The sequence below is a fragment of the Gopherus evgoodei genome, chromosome 1 (assembly GCF_007399415.2).
Source record: "Gopherus evgoodei ecotype Sinaloan lineage chromosome 1, rGopEvg1_v1.p, whole genome shotgun sequence".
In the NCBI taxonomy this organism is placed as follows: Eukaryota; Metazoa; Chordata; order Testudines; family Testudinidae; genus Gopherus; species Gopherus evgoodei.
Window position 1 is genome coordinate 168,434,893 of NC_044322.1, and position 16,434 is coordinate 168,451,326.

The 16,434-nt window shown below is 42.3% G+C and overlaps 1 protein-coding gene across 1 annotated transcript in view; it reads left to right on the forward strand.

The window, feature by feature from the left end:
- The first annotated feature begins 204 nt into the window (after positions 1-204).
- Positions 205-16,434, forward strand: part of SCAF4 (SR-related CTD associated factor 4) — a 74,526-nt gene continuing 58,296 nt past the window's right edge. Inside the window, 1 exon segment of the mRNA XM_030579248.1 lies at positions 205-403. Coding sequence (XP_030435108.1) covers positions 374-403 — 30 coding nt within the window. The 5' untranslated portion in view covers positions 205-373.

The following is a 16,434-nucleotide window of genomic DNA, read 5'->3' on the forward strand; positions in this document are numbered from 1 at the left end:
CTTCCCCCGCCCAGCTCATTTCCCCGCTCCTCGGGGGCGGGGCCGCTGCTGACATGGCCGGGCTCGGGATAGTAACTGGGGGGGTGGTGGTCACGTGGCATCTCCGCAAGCCCGCCGCGCGCGCGCTCTCCCCTGTGGGTGGCGCGAGGCCGGGAGGTCTACGCGATCCCAGGGTGCTGTGCGCGGCGTGGGCTCCCTCCGCCATCCCACTGGGAGAGACGATCTGTGCGGGGCCCTGCCAGCGAGACGCCGCCTGCGCGCAGAGCTCCGCCGCCGAACGGACATGTTAGCGCGGTGCCCCTGAGCGGGACCGAGCCCCCCTCCCCCCGCGCGCCTCACACCGCCGCGGGCACCCGCACCAGCCGCCGCCAACATGGAGGCCGTGAACGCCTTCAACCAGGAGGTGGGAGCCGGGGAGCGCGGGGACAGGCCGGGCCCGGGAATCGGTTCTGCGGGTCACGAAGCCGCTATCGCGGCCGCCTGCCCCGCTGCTTCCGGCCCCGGGGCGAGGGAGAGGCCCGGCCCTGCAGAGGCCTCCGCGGAGACCCGGCCTGCGGCCTCCCCTCGCTCCAGAGGCTGTTCGGGCCCCCTGGGGCTGACGGGGGCCGGGCGGCCCAGGAGCGGCCAGCGCCGCGTTACTCTGGGAGAAGCCGGGGGATCGCCGCCCCCTCCCTTGCCGCACGCACCGCGCGCGGGGAGCTGGGGAGCGCAGCCGGGCCCTCGCGCCCAGACGTTACCCGGGGCCGGGCGGCTCACAGCGGAGGCGCCTCGTTCCCTGCCAGCGCGGGGGGAGGAAGCGACCACGTGAACGGGCGGCCGCTAGTACGGGCTGGGCTGCAGCAAACCAAGGGGCTGCCCGCGATCGTACAGGAACTTCTCCGTGTGCGGGTGCGGAGCAGCATCTGGGGAAAGGGTCAGGTGACAAGCCCCGAAATGAAGCATGTGGCGGGTGAGGGGGGGGGGAGGCATGGAAGGCCCTTGTGCTATCTCGGTCACTTTTCTTTCGGCTGCTGCTTGTTGCAACTCTGCCTGATCTGAAAACTCTATAGCTAGGCAGTAATATACCGGCGATCGTGTCTTCCAAATTAGACATCAAAATATGCCAGATCCTGATGTCTAAAGCTTTTTTCCCCACCTAAATTTAAAATGAATGTGTAGTTGGAGAGAACTTTTATTTAAAGTTTTGGTTTATAGGATGTTCTTGAAGATCATTTTAGGACTACACAAGGTGTTAAGTATAGTTTGTTTTCATTGCAAGTAACCTGGCAAATCTAAGCCTATCTTAAATGTAAGGTTTGCAAGACTTATTCCAGAATGTGTAATGCATTTTGAAGGTTAGTGTGCTGTGAATGGTTGCTGAACAGAAACAGTAAAAATGGCAGACTGCTCTCATGTGACAAAGTCATACTGTGTAAAGTTCATTCCTTGCATCTGCTTGTTAGTTGCACTAGACTAGAGTATCATTATGAACACAATTACATACCTGCTTATCCTTTACTAAATAACTGACTGTCTTTTTCTCTTTATGGTATGATTTTTCTATTCTATTCATGGGGTCTTTACATTTTGAAACAATACAGATAACTCCATAGCTCAGGAGTGAATTTTGAGTGTGAATTTTAACCAGCACTTTTCATTTGAATTGACATATTCCTTATTTTGACACAATTGTCAGTTTAATGGCTATCCATTTTCCACATTTCTGGTATTTCAGTGGTGGTGTTTTTAAACAGAAATCTACTAAATTAAATTAAGTGGCGTTAGATTGCACATATGATGTGCTTTCTACAGTTATTAGCATGTAGGACAGAAATAGCTTTTATCTGTCTAAACATCAGTGGAGATACTAGCAGTGCTTGCCACTTCATTCATCTCATTGTATTGCTTCCTTGTACAGCTTAACTTTACTGATATTGGGCAAAATGCCATTCATATAACTGTACAAATTTTTTTTGCTGACCCAAATGATTTAGGTAAATGTGTTAATTTAGCTCACCATCAGTATCTCTTGGTATTTTAAGTAATCTCATTCTGATGTATTCAAAATGGGTATGTCTTAAATAACACAACTGGCTGCCCAAGAAATAGTAAATGTACGATGCCTGGCTCTGTCAATATTTTACTTCTGGATACAGAATAAAAAAGAGTACTTGAAATTCTGGTAACTGCAGAATTTCAGTTTGATAACTTATGTGAAGACTAAATTGTATTTTAAAAATGGATCCAGTTGAGATTTTAATATGATTTCCCTCACAAATGGCTTATTCTCTATGATTCCAATACTGCAGTCACTTGTGCATTTGCTTAACTTTATGCTCAATGGGATTTACTCATCTGTTCAGTTCAACATTTAGTTTCCTGGCTTTCTTTTGATGCCCACAAGAAATTAGTTTATATATTTGAAAATTAAATAAAAAACTAAGCTTTTAATCCCTTCTCTGAACTTGCCAGTTTGTCCTTTTCTCTATATCTGTGTGTTGGATTGTAAACTGATTTGGGAAAACAGTAAATTTTCTACAGCAATAAGCTAAACAACCAATTATTCTGCCTATTATATTTTTACTCAAATTTTGACCAGATGTTGCCAACTGGTGGTATTTGTAGCCCTGTAATGTAGTGTATTACCCTTCAGCTAAGTAGTTTGAACCAGGTACTTCTGAAACAATCAGAATTTGTGAATTTTGTTAAAAGTATACAGTTTTGTTAAATATATAGTGAGCATAACTAATGGGTAACATGTTGAAGTGCAAAATCTTACTAACACATTTCTTGAGAAAACCAGTATACCAAAAAAAGATAACCTTGACACCCATGTGAAAAAGCATGTAATATTTCTTTTCCAATATTCATTTCGGTTATATTTTGGTTTGACAGTGTAGGTTTTGCTTTCGAATTTGAAAAAGAATTGGTTAACTTAGCAATTATAAAAATTAGGGACCAGTACTGCTTATTATAGGCCTCTGCACAGTAAGGCTATGTCTAGAAATGCTGCAGTGGCAGTGTACTTCAGAGTAGACATGTGCTACACTGACAGGAGGGGTTCTTCCGTAGCTGTAGTTAATCCATCTCCCCAAGCGGCAGTAGCTAGATCGGTGGAAGAATTCTTCCATTGACCTAGCACTGTCTACACAGTCAGTTATGTTGGCTTAATTACATCACTTGGGTGTGTATTTTTCACACCTTGAGTTACGTAGCTGGATTGACTTGACTTTTTAGTGTAGACTTGGCCTAAGCTTCTGTACTTAGCTTTGCCAGTGGAAGTAGTATAAGAGCCAACAGACTGATAAATGTACATTGTTATAATTTTATGATTATGTTAAGAACCAAGCGGTGTCGTCTCTCACTTCTACATGTGACCCAGGGTGGTGATAAAGACACTGTACCTCAAGTTGGTAACCCCCTCCCTTCCCTCCCAAAAAATGAAGAGAATGGATACTTGGGTGGACATTTCTTCTTTGTCTACAACTGTGGCTTAGTTCTTTATTATTTATACATGGGGAGTTGACCAGACAATTGAATCTTTGATCTAGTATAGCAGTCTTATGCTAATGATTGATCTCATTTTGCAATGTCAGTGTACCTCTATCTTTTCCTCCCAATCTTTTCCCTAGTCACTCACCTGTTATCAGCTAGCATTATTTCCTTACATGAAGAGAGCAGTATTATAGTACAATGCTAGGTCTGCTATAATTAAGGTTAGAACTGCTTTCTGTTTATAGCCAGATTCTTCTAAATGCTCTAAAATCCACATGGTTACTTGGATTGCCTCTAAATTTGGTTTGCTCTGTGGAGATACAGAGTAGAGTAAGTGATCCAAATTTGGGGTAGTTTGCTCATGGAGGATACTGAGATAAAAATCCCCCCCCCCAAAAAAAAAAAAAACAAACAAACAAACAAACAGCTTTTCTAAAGGTTGATAGAGTCTGCCAACATATTTTTGTTCAGAGCAAGGGAACTGATCGAGTCCCAAATGGTCTCCATTTTAGGATATGTACTCCAGCTATTGCAGAGAATCTATTGCCTCCTGAGGGGAGCAAATTGAAAATAATAGCAAGAGAGTTCAGCTCTCTAGTTAGGCATATGCCTAACATTCAGGCTTACTGGCCAGCAAGTTTTCACTACAGCTGGGTAGCTAAAGGGGATATGCAGTAGCCATTGAGCCAGAGCTACACCCAGCCAGTGTGAGTTCAAGTATGACCTAGAGCAGAAATCTGAAAAAGATTGGAGGCATGTTGCTAAAGTATGTCTATCAGATGTATTTTGGCAAAATGTATTGAACCAGAAAATAAATTCTGCATGCAAATGCCTGCTGGGATGGTAGTGAGGTTTGTGAGCAGAGGAATGGGAGGGATAGGAGCTGCACTGAGAGTGGCAGGGGGTCAGACACTGAAAGTGGTGACATGGAGGTGGGTGGCACAGCAAGCAAGAGGGTTTAGGGTTGGGGAGGTGTGGAGGATCGGTCTCTACAGTTAAGGTTGAGATGGTGGTTTGAGTGCTATAAAATTCATATATGTACTTTTGTTGGCTTGACTTTTCCTGTGCTTCATGGGGGTGTGAGGTGGAGATAGTGAATCAAATTGGGGTCATTTGAGCAAGAGGTTCCCAAGATGCTGAAAAATGTTTTTATTAAAGTTCACAGATTCTACCAGCAGTTTTTGTGCGTACCTGGCTTCTGAAGTTCTGATGGCTCGATGGGATAACAAGGGGAGGGTGAGCTGGAAATGGTGGAGAGGCTATGTGTTGCAGGGGTGTTATCTATCCTCCCCCCGCCCACACACCAATTTTCTCACAGGTCCTTAAAGTTACTGTAACCACTATGTAATAAAACTCAACTTTGAGGGGCATATAACGTGTGAGACTTCTTTCACCAGCTGTGTTAGCAATTACACACTGCAAACATTTTAGAGCATGACCATTATTCCCATTCCACAATAACAAAGTGTTAGGGGTGATGTTGGCCAAGTCACGTAATTTCTCTGTGTGTCAGTTTCCCCATCTTTACAATGGGTATAATGACATTATCCTCTTAGTAAAGTGGTGTTGAGGTCTACTGATGAAAAGTGCCATGTAAGAACTAGATACTATCCTTAGCTGGCCACAGTAGCATCCCTATAGCAAACCTACATGATAAATACAATTGCCTAAATGACCATCAACTCTTACCAATGCTACATCTTTTGTTTTGTTTTTCTTTCTTTCTGTTGAAAAAAATAGAAAATTTACTGGCAAAAAACTTAATTAACATAGAGTTAAGATTGCCCAGTAATGTATTGTGCCTTTCAAGAAGGTCAAGTTCAGCAAAACTCAAACATCTGAAAACCAAGTATTTCAAACTCAAACTTCTGAAAAGTAGGAAGTAGAGTGAAACAGATTAGGGGCTTGTCTACACTGCATCTCAGTGAAGACTATAGGGATCTGAATTACAGAGTACACCAAAGAGTATCTTAATGTGAACTAGGTACTTTTTAGTTTGCAGCAGTAGCATCCACATGGGGCAGTTAAAGCACAACTCTGGTGCACGTTGCAGTTCATGCCCCTGTAGTCCACACTATGGCACTGTGTAGGCATAGCCTGGGATCATGCCAGTGTTACTCTCCAGATATCCTTAGGGGTTATTCTGAATGCATAAGCAGAAGCAATGGATGTACATTGAGGGGAGAGGGGTGCATGGGAAGACTAGATATATGCACAGTTAGAAGGGTATGATAGTTGCAGTACATCAGAATTTTGGATTAAGCTTGGTACTTTATTTACTGTACTAGACAGAGATTATTGTAGCAGCAGCAAATTCATCCCCTGGGGTAAGGAAGGTGCTTTGCATTGTTTTAGTGGCCACTTCAGAGCAACTGAAGGAGCAGTATCAGTGTGATCCTGAGGGATCCCATTCCTTCTGAACAAGAGACAGAGAACAAGAAAGGTGGAGGATTCTGTCAGAGGCTAGCAGAAGTAAAAGATGAGGAAATGAAGAAAAGCAACCTTCAAGGAGAGTAGGAGACTTATGAAGGTAGAAAGAAATTAATAAATTGATCTTAGTAGGCAGATAATGTTTCATTTTTTGGGCTGCTGAACTAAATAGTTCATACCAAAACTAAATCCGCTCCCACATACTTTTTCATTTCCATTTGAAAGTGTTTATGAAGAAGTTTGCCTCAAATGGTCTCCTAACTTTGTGAGTTTATCCTTCTAGTCAGCAGGAATACTTTAGTGGACTAAGTCTCATGTATGCTAGACTGCCCTTGGTTTATCTCATGACAAATTAGCCTGTGGCTTCATCTTCCAAACAACATAAACTGACAATCATGCAGTTTATGATGGTCTCTTACCCTTGGCAGCAACTAGTAGTTGCTAAGCTTCACAGTTCACATATCAGAGGCTGATTCTAATGACGGATCCTCTGAGCCGCAGCCCAAGGGCAGAAATTTTGTAGGAATACCAACATTTCTCTTTTCTCAGCCCACGTCCAGACTAACCCGCAGCATCGGTGGGTTAAAATCGATTGCTCGGGGATCGATATATCGCGTCTAGTCTGGACGCGATGTATCGATCCCCGAGCGTGCTTACATTGATTCCGGAACTCCATCAACCCGAACGGAGTTCCGGAATCGACATGGAGAGCAGTGGACATCGATGCCGCGCCGTCCAGACAGGTGAGTACCTCGATTTTAGAAATTCAACTTCAGCTACGTTATTCACGTAGCTGAAGTAGCGTATCTAAAATCGATTTTAATACCCTAGTTTGGACGTGGCCTCAGTAGCTCTGGGGATTTGTGGTAGGGTAAGGACTAGGCTTCTAGCCAGCAGGTAGACCCTGGACCCATTCATTTTTTATGTCTATCTCTAGCTAGACCTTCTCAGTCTGATAATCCAGTAATATTACTGGTGCTTTGTTAGCATAAGTATTTTGTTTTCTTCTTTCCTTCCTCCATCCCTTCCTGCAAATGTTCCGTTAATTTTGTATAGGCATATGAGCAAATATCTAAAATTATATTTGAATAACCTATAACTTTGTCAGTGAAAAATATTTCTAATGGTAATTCAAATGTATTCAACACACTTGTAGGAAAAAAACCCTGGTTTTGTATTCCTTATGTGCTAATTTTTTTTTGAAGACTTCTTATTTATATGTTTAGAACAAGACTGTACAAGCCGTCAAGCAAGCAACAGCATCGTACTGTATAGGAACACAAACTTTCTGTAATGTCTCAGCACCTGATAGGGTGTAATGTTGTAGGTTGATTTTATTACTAACAGTAAGATTTTTCAGAGGTGCTCAACGCCTATATTGCTCATGGGCTTCAGTGGAGTTGTGTGTGCTCGGTTCCTTTGAAAGTCAGGTCCTGGCTGTGTATGTAGGAAGACACTCTTCTTAGTCTTAGATGCCAGATGCCCAGTTTTCAGCATTTGCTGCTGGCCAATTAAGTAACTGATGTTGATGTGAAGAACTATTAACTCAGAAGTTTGAGACCTGTCACATCAGACACAGACCTCCTTTTTCTGAAAAGTGGGTAATTATTTGAGCTCCTTAAAGCAGTTTACAAACCTTCACAGCTTCATGTTTGTGTGCCATAGTATTTAGTACTGGTGGAAGCTATTGAACTTGAACAGGGTTCTGTTCGATAGTATCGCAGAATGTATAATTATTTCTCACATTTGGTATTTCCCAAAAGATATAGATGTATGTGTAATTGTGTTTTTTAAAGATCATGCCCAGCCTCAAATATATTTTTTTCTTGTCTTTGCAACCTTCAGTTTAAAAACTGTCAGTGTTTACCACTATCTTTTGCCCTAACTCCATATGGGGATTCTTGGTATTTCTACCTGTTGTTCCTTGTCAGAAATTTTAAAAATAGGTCTATCTTTATCATTGTTTCTGTAATTGTCCCCTACTTCCTTGCTCTTTGATATTATGTGGTTGTTGATGTACTCGTGTGTGTGAAAATGCTTTCAAAGTCTGTTTCATTATATTTCCTTGATGAGTTGCCTTAAACTAAAACTTCCTTGTGCTAGAGAAGGTGATTTGGAACTTGTGGGTAAGTGGCAGTATACATGGACTATGGAAGACCTGCTTTTTGGAGAAATTGTCTTCAACATGTTTGTTGGAAAACAGACTCACTTAGGAACATTCTTTGATTGTCTGCTGAAGATATCAATAATATGTTGGACTGTTTTCTCTTGACCCTAAACAAGGCTTGAAAAAAATCACCAGAAACTTAGTAGCCAGTAGTCAATATCAGAGTTGGGGGTGGAGGATTCAAAGGCAATATCTAGTTGACAAAGGCCGGCTGCTGGTGTTTAAGCCTTGTCTACGCTGTGGAGTTATCAATAAAAGTTATGCCACTTTAATTAAACTGCTGTTTGCATGTCCACGCTATCTATGCTGCTTATGTTGGCAGAGTGCAACGACACTAGCAGCTCTTAGAATCATAGAACTGGAAGGGACCTTGAGAGGTCATCTAGTCCAGTCCCCTATACTCAAGGCAGGACTAAGTATTATCTAGACCATCCCTGGCTGGTGTTTGTCCAACTTGCTCTTTAAAATCCCCAATGATGAAGATTCTACAGCCTCCTAGGCAGTTTATTCCAGTGCTTAACCATGCTGACAGTTAGGAAGTTTTTCCTAATGTCCAGCGTAAACCACCCTTGCTGCAATTTAAGCCCAAATTGCTGCTTGTTCTATCCTCAGAAGTTAAGAACAACAATTTTTCTCCCCCTTCCTTGTAACAACTTTTTATGTACTTGAAAACTATTATCATGTCCCCTCTCAGTCTTCTCTTCTCCAGATTAAACAAACCCAGTTTTTTCAATCTTCCCTCATTGGTCCTGTTTTCTAGATCTTTAATTATTTTTGTTGCTCTTCTCTGGACTTTGTCCAATTTGTCCACATCTTTCCTGAGATGTGGCGCCCAAAACTGGACACAGTACTCTAGTTGAGGCCTAATCAGCGCAGAGTAGAGTAGAAGAATTACTTCTCGTGTCTTGCTTACAATACTCCTGCTAATACATCCCAGACAGATGTTTGCTTTTTTTGCAACAGCATTAGACTGTTAACTCATATTTAGCTTGTGATCCACTGTGACCCTCAGATCCTTTTCTGCAGTACTCTTTCCTAGGCAGTCATTTTCCATTTTGTATGTGTGAAGCTGATTGTTCCTTTCTAAGTGGAGTACTTTGCATTTTTCCTTATTGATTTTCATCCTATTTACTTCAGACCATTTCTCCAGTTTGTCCAGTTCCTTTTGAATTTTAATCCTGTTCTCCAAAGCACTTGCAACCCCTCCCAGGTTAGTATCATGCACAAACTTTGTAAGTGTACTCTTTATGCCATAATCTAAATCATTGATGAAGATATTGAACAGAACCGGACCCAAACCAATACCTGTGGGACCTCACTTGTTATGCCCTTCCAGCATGACTGTGAACCACTGATAACTACTCTCTGGGAACAATTTTCAAGATATACCACATCTAGCACTCCCCCCCCCCCATTTACAACATTTCTTACCCTGTCAAAGAAAGCTGTCAGGTTGGTTTGGCATGAGTTGTTCTTGACAAATCCATGCTGACTTTTATTTATCACTTTATTATCTTCTAGGTGTTTGCAAATTGATTGCTTAATTATTTGCTCCATTGTCTTTCTGGGTACAGAAATTAAGCTGACTGGTCTGTAATTCCCCGGGTTATCCTTATTTCCCTTTTTGTAGATGGGCACTGTATTTGCCCTTTTCTAGTCTTCTGGAATGTCTCCTGTCTTCCATGACTTTTCAAAGATCATTGCTAATGGCTCAGATGTCTCATCAGTCAGCTGCTTGAGTATTGTAGGATGCATTTCATCAGGCCCTATTAATTTGAAGACATCTAAGTTGTCTAAGTAATTTTTGACTTGTTCTTTCCCTATTTTAGATTCTGATCCTACCCCATTTTCACTGGCATTGACTATGTTAGATGTCCATTCGCCACCAACCTTCTTGGTGAAAACCAAAAGAAAGATGTCATTAAGCACCTCAGCCATTTCCACATTTTCTGTTACCATCTTTCCCCTCTCATTGAGTAACGGGCCTACTCTGTCCTTGGTCTTCCTCTTGCTTCTAACGTATTTGTAGAATGTTTTCTTGTTCCTTTTATGTCCCTAGCTAGTTTAATCTCGTTTTGTGCCTTGACTTTTCTAATTTTGTCCCTACATACTTGTGTTATTTGTTTATATTCATCCTTTATAGTTTGACCGAGTTTCCACATTTTGTAGGACATTCTTTTGAGTTTTAGATCATTGAAGATCTCCTGGTTAATCCAGCATGGTCTCTTGCCTTATTTCCTATCTTTCCTACACAGTGAGATAATATGCTCTTGTGCCCTTAATAATGTCTCTTTGAAAAACTGCCAACTATCATCAACTGTTTTTCCCTTTAGACTTGCTTCCCATGGGATTTTACCTACCCACTCCCTGAGTTTGCGAAAGTCTGCCTTCTTGAAATCCAATGTCTTTATTGTGCTGTTTTCCTTCCTACCATTCCTTAGAATCATGAACTCTACCATTTCATGATCACTTTCACCTAAGTTGCCTTCCACTTTCAAATTCTCAACCAGTTCCTCCCTGTTTGTCAAAATCAATCTAGAGCAGCCTCCCCCAGTAGCTTTCTCCACCTTCTGAAATATAAAATTATCTCCAGTACATTCCAAGAATTTATTGAATAATCTGTGCCCTTCTGTGTTATTTTCCCAACAGATGTCTGGGTAGTTGAAGTCCCCCATCACCACCAAGTCCTGTGCTTTGGATGATTGTGTTTGTTGTTTAAAAAAGCTTTATCCACCTCTTCTTTCTGATTTGGTGGTCTGCAGTAGACCCCTACCATGACAGCGCTCTTGTTTTGTACTCCTTTTATCCTTACCCAGAGACTTTCAACAAGTCTGTCTCCTATTTCTGTCTCAACCTCAGTCCAAATGTATACATCTTTACTATATAAGGCAACACGTCCTCCCTTTTATTCCTGCATGTCTTTCCTGAGCAAGCTATATCAATATTCCAGTCATGCGTATTGTCCCACCAAGTCTCCGTGATGCCAACTATGTCATAGTTGTGTTTATTTAATAGCATTTCGAGTTCTTCCTGCTTATTCCCCATACTTCTCACATTAGTATATAGACATCTAAGATACTGATTTGATTTCCTTCCCACCCCCAGTTCTGTCTTCTCTCTTCCTTATTTCTACTCTTAACAGCCCATGCTCCCCCCAGATTCTGACCCTTCTCCCTGGTCTTCATGTTTTTGACTTACCTGTGGGCTTTGATCACCTGTTTTTTAATACCCCTGAGCCAGAAAGTTGCAGTGCTGTAAATTGATAGTGTAGAGAAGTCCCACCATTCCACTTTAATGGTTCTAATTCCTTCTTAAGTTCTCCCACAGCCTCCTGAGCTGCTCTGTGAGCTCCCATGCTGAGGAATGTCATAGCTTCCGGAACTTTGAAAGGAGAGGGGCACATGTCTGCAGGGCAGCCAAGTTCAAAACAATGAGCAGAGCCGTCACGGCAGGCATTGTGGGATACTGGGGGAGGCCAGTTATGTCAGCATAATGGTAACATGTACACTGATGCTTTGTCTCTAACTTTTCTGAAAAAAACTTCGTCTCTCATCAAGGTGGTTTTATTTTGTCGCCAAAACTGAAGAGTTTTGTCACCAAAAGTGGCACTGCAGTGGGTAGAGCTCCACAATTTTGTCAGCAAAAGACAGCTTTTGTCAGAGGGAAGCTGACAGAATTCTTATGTTTTGTTTTGCTACTCTTTTTGGGATCTGCTATGTACAGATTTGGACTTTTTCCTTGGGGTTCTAAGATCAGGCCATGGGAAAAAAAATTTTTTTTTTATTCTTTCTCTCAGAACACTGTTCCTCTGCTGCTTCCAAACATAGTTGGTCCTCAAAATAAGTTGCAGAGTGAAATTAATGTAATTCTTGTATACTTTGCTATGAGGGAAAATTTGTCGAGTACTTTTTTCAAACTTTGGATGTAAGCCTGGGCAGCTTTTTGCGCTGATTTGTGAAAAAGGCTAGTAGGTCATCTAGTCCATTCTCTTGCCACCATAGGATAGTCCCTACATTATTTCCTCCTTTTGCACATATATTGACATTTGTAAGTTAGTCAATTTGACTGTTGCCTGTTTGACATTACCTGTAAAAGTCCAAAATGTTCATAAGTTCGGTTCCTCTTGTTTGGTTGTATTTATTAGCCTGGAAAATGAGGTGGTAACTCTTCTCCTTCTAAGGCCTGGTCTACACTACGCGTTTATACCGATTTTAGCAGTGTTAAACTGATTTAACGCTGCACTCGTCCACACAACGAGACCCTTTATATTGATATAAAGGGCTCTTTAAACCGATTTCTGTACTCCTCCCTGACGAGAGGAGTAGCGCTGAAATTGGTATTACCATATTGGATTAGGGCTAGTGTAGCCGCAAATTGACAGTATTGGCCTCTGGGCGGTATCCCACTGTGACCGCTCTGGAAAACAATCTGAACTCGGATGCACTGGCCAGGTAGACAAGAAAAGCCCCGCGAACTTTTGAATTGCATTTCCTGTTTACCCAGTGTGGCGCTCTGATCAGCACGGGTGGCGATACAGTCTCAAATCCAAAAAGAGTTCCAGCATGGACCTTACGGGAGATACTGGATCTGATCGCTGTATGGGGAGACAAATCTGTTCTATCAGAGCTCCGTTACAGAAGACGAAATGACAAAGCATTTGAAAAAAAATCTCCAGGCTATTATGCAGAGTCCACAGCATAGTGCTGTTTGACAAGCGTAACGGAAGCCAAAGAATCAAATGGACGCTCATGGAGGAAGGAAGGGGGTACTGAGGACTCTAACTATCCCACAGTCCCCGCAGTCTCAAAAAAGTATTTACATTCTTGGCTGAACTCCCAATGCCTGTAGGGTCAAACACGTTGTCCGGGGTGGTTCAGGGTATATCTCGTCAATTTACTCTGCCTCCCCCGCCCCCATGAAAGAAAAGGGGAAAAAATTGTTTCTTGAGTTTTTTCAATGTCACAGTATGTCTACTGCATGCTGCTGGTAGACACAGTGCTGGGGCAATGAACAACAGAATCCTCTCCCCTCCCTTCCCCGGTGGGAGACAGTACAGTGCAGTAGGACTGGTAACCGTCCTCATCATCAGCCCGTGAGTGCTCTTGGCTGGCCTCAGGTGAGGTCGGCCGGGGGCGCCTAGGTAAAAATAGGAATGACTCCTGGTTATTCCCGGCAGATGGTACAGAATGGCTGGTAACCGTCCTCATCATAGCAACTAGGGGCTGAACTCCATCAGCCCCCTTGCCCCCCTTCATGTCTAAAGAAAAGATTCTGTACTGCCTGGACTATCGTAGCAGCTGGAGGCTGCCTCCCCCTCATTTTATCTCACTAAAAGTCAGTGTTGCTTATTCCTGCATTCTTTATTACTTCATCACACAAATGGGACCCTGAAATGGTCCCAGAAGGGTTGGGGGAGGAGGGAAGCAACGGGTGGAGTTGTTGCTCGGACACCCCTTAGAATGGCATGCAGCTCATCATTTCTGTGGAATCTGACACGGAGCGGCTGTGCTCTCTGGTTCTCTGATACACTGGTTTTCTAGTACACTTGCCCCATATTATAGGCAGGACTGACTCTATTTTAGATACAACATAAAGGAGGGGAATGGACGGGGGGGGGTTATTCCCATTTTTGCCTTTGCGCCCCCGGCCAACCTCAGCGAAGGTCAGCCAGGAGCACCCATGACAGCCAGCAGATGGTACAGACACAATGGTAACCATCTTGCTACCTTGCAAAGGCAAATGAATGCTGCTGTGTAGCGCTGCAGTACTGCCTCTGTCAGCGGCATCCAGTACATGTACGGTGACAGTGACAAAAGGCAAAACGGGCTCCATGTTTGCCATGCTATGGCGTCTGCCAGGGCATTCCAAGGAAAAAGAGTGCAAAATGATTGTTTGCCATTGCTTTCACGGAGGAAGGAATGAGTGACGACATTTACCCAGAATCACCCGCGACACTGTTTTTGCACCATCATGCATTGGGATCTCAACCCAGAATTCCAATGGGCGGGGGCGACTGTGGGAACTATGGGATAGCTATGGGATAGCTACCCACAGTGCAACGCTCCAGAAATCAACGCTAGCCTCAGTACATGGACGCACACCACCAAATTATTGTGCTTTGTGTGGCCGCATGCATTCGACTTTATACAATCTGTTTTACAAAACCTGTTTACATAAAATCAGAATAATCCTGAGTGTAGACGTACCCTAAGCGTTGTGAGCACTGGTTTTGTGAATATTGTACTGAACACTTTATTTGCTAACAGTTTAAGGAAGAGTATGCAGGATTGCATATGAATTTAAGTACTTTATGTTCAGCTGGTTTAAGTTCAGTAAGCTACTTAATATTGCTTTCATTTTCATAGCACAGTAGGTTGCAGAAGTAGCAGTAAAAAAGAAAAGCAAGGCTTTAATTTTACTTGTCTGTATAAAGGCTCTCATGCTTGCTGTACTCCCACCACACACTGACTTTCAAATGTACATAAGTTTTGGAATTTCCTGTTAATCTCTAATTTGGGGATAGTATTTGAGACTGTGCAAAATAAAAATCACATTCTTTTCCTACTATTGTTACTAGTAACAATTAAAGACTACTATTAAGTGAAAGGTTAGTGAAATTTTCTTTTCAGCTTTTTACTCATGGATTTGACAGCATTTGTACATAGTCAGTTTTCCCTATTGTGCGAAACGCCCTCACAATAAAATGGGAGAGAGAAATATATATTTTAAAAACACTGAAATCAGCAGAATTCAAGAGCAGGTGTATAATACTTCAACCCTCCATGGTCTTCAGGCTGACAGTATCCCTTTTAAAATAAAGCAGCTTCATTTTACTTCTGTCTTTACCTTGACTTTTTTTTCTCAACATTCTAGATGATAAGGGTATTTTTTTGTTACTCAGTTCCCTCTCCAGTGCCTCAACTTGATTCGAGGTGTGGCTTTGATTTGCCAAACTGAGTACCTGTGGCTCCAAGCAACCAAGGGGAAAGGGGAGGAAATGGAACATGCTGAGAGAGGAGTTTGGCTCCACCTCTCATTTCTTTAGTCTATGAAATCAGTAGCTGTGGATGGGGTTGGGGAACAGCTATGAAATCTAAAGTATGATCCACATAGAATGATTAGCTCCACTGCAGAGTGAGGAAGGAGGAAAATCTACTGTTTTAGGTCCAGTTTGCCCGCAAGAGAGGATTGTAGGGAAAGATCCCTGTTATGAGGTAGTCAATTTAAAGTACTCTCTAAAGCTTTAAATTGGTGTGTCTTTGGCTAATTTTATCAAATATGCATTGCCATAAAAAGTAAAAACTTCAGTTTTTACATGATTATCCAAGTGCTGTTTCTTAAACTGATTAAGATGTTGAATTTTAAGATACTTTTTAAATTGAGAAAATTGACATTTCTTGTAGGTAATTTTATTGGAATGATGCTCTTTTCTACTGATTTGTGACAATATAGCTTTTCTGCATGTACCCTGATTTGGGTTCAATGTATATAACAAAAGATCCAAAGTTTAGTGGGACATCCCACTCATATACGTGGAAAGGACATAAACCTTACTGTAACACATCCCTGTTGTAACAGTGAGATTTTACACCAAACTAATTTAAAAAGGTACTAACAAGGTTTGTAAACACACAATTAGTTTTTTATTTAAAACATGGTTTTGCCACATTTTTATATAATTTCCACAGTTTAGCAATCATAATCAGCTCTAAAATTGCAAATCACCATGTTTTATTTTAATGGGGTATGTGAAAATTATTAGGGAAGGAAACAGATTTTTGTTTGTTCCATCCCAAGGGCTAGTTACAAATTGTAGGTGCAGTTATTTAAAAAACTTGTCTTCATTAATTTAGACTTGCATTTAAATTTGATCCATATCTTTCCACCCCCATTTTCCCCATGTGTGCACTTTCAGAATCCCCTTTGGGAATATTGCTTGTGGTGTCCTCATCACTTTCACTCACATTCACTCTGTTCGTGCTGTTGTTACTTGGGAAGTGCTATCTGCAGCAATACAGGCAGTATTCCCAAGTCCTCTGGCCAGCCCTGCTTTCCTCAAGGTCCTTGTTCATTTCTTTCTTTTTTGTGGATTATTTTATCAGGCCTCAGTTCCTGCTTCTCTTGCTCCTTAGATAATGGCCCCATGTTACTCCTACCTCATACACTGCTTCATATTTGGTTTCCCACTTCCTACCTGCTCGGTGCTTGCCTGCTACTTGGATCCTTCTCTGGTTCGTAGCTGTATCATATCAGTCTCTAGAAGCGGTCTCCTGATCTTCAGGCCTGGCTCCTACCTCCTCCTGGGTCCATGGCTACCTTCTGCACTCCGCAATTTCCTTGTTCTTTTTTATTATACTCCTGAA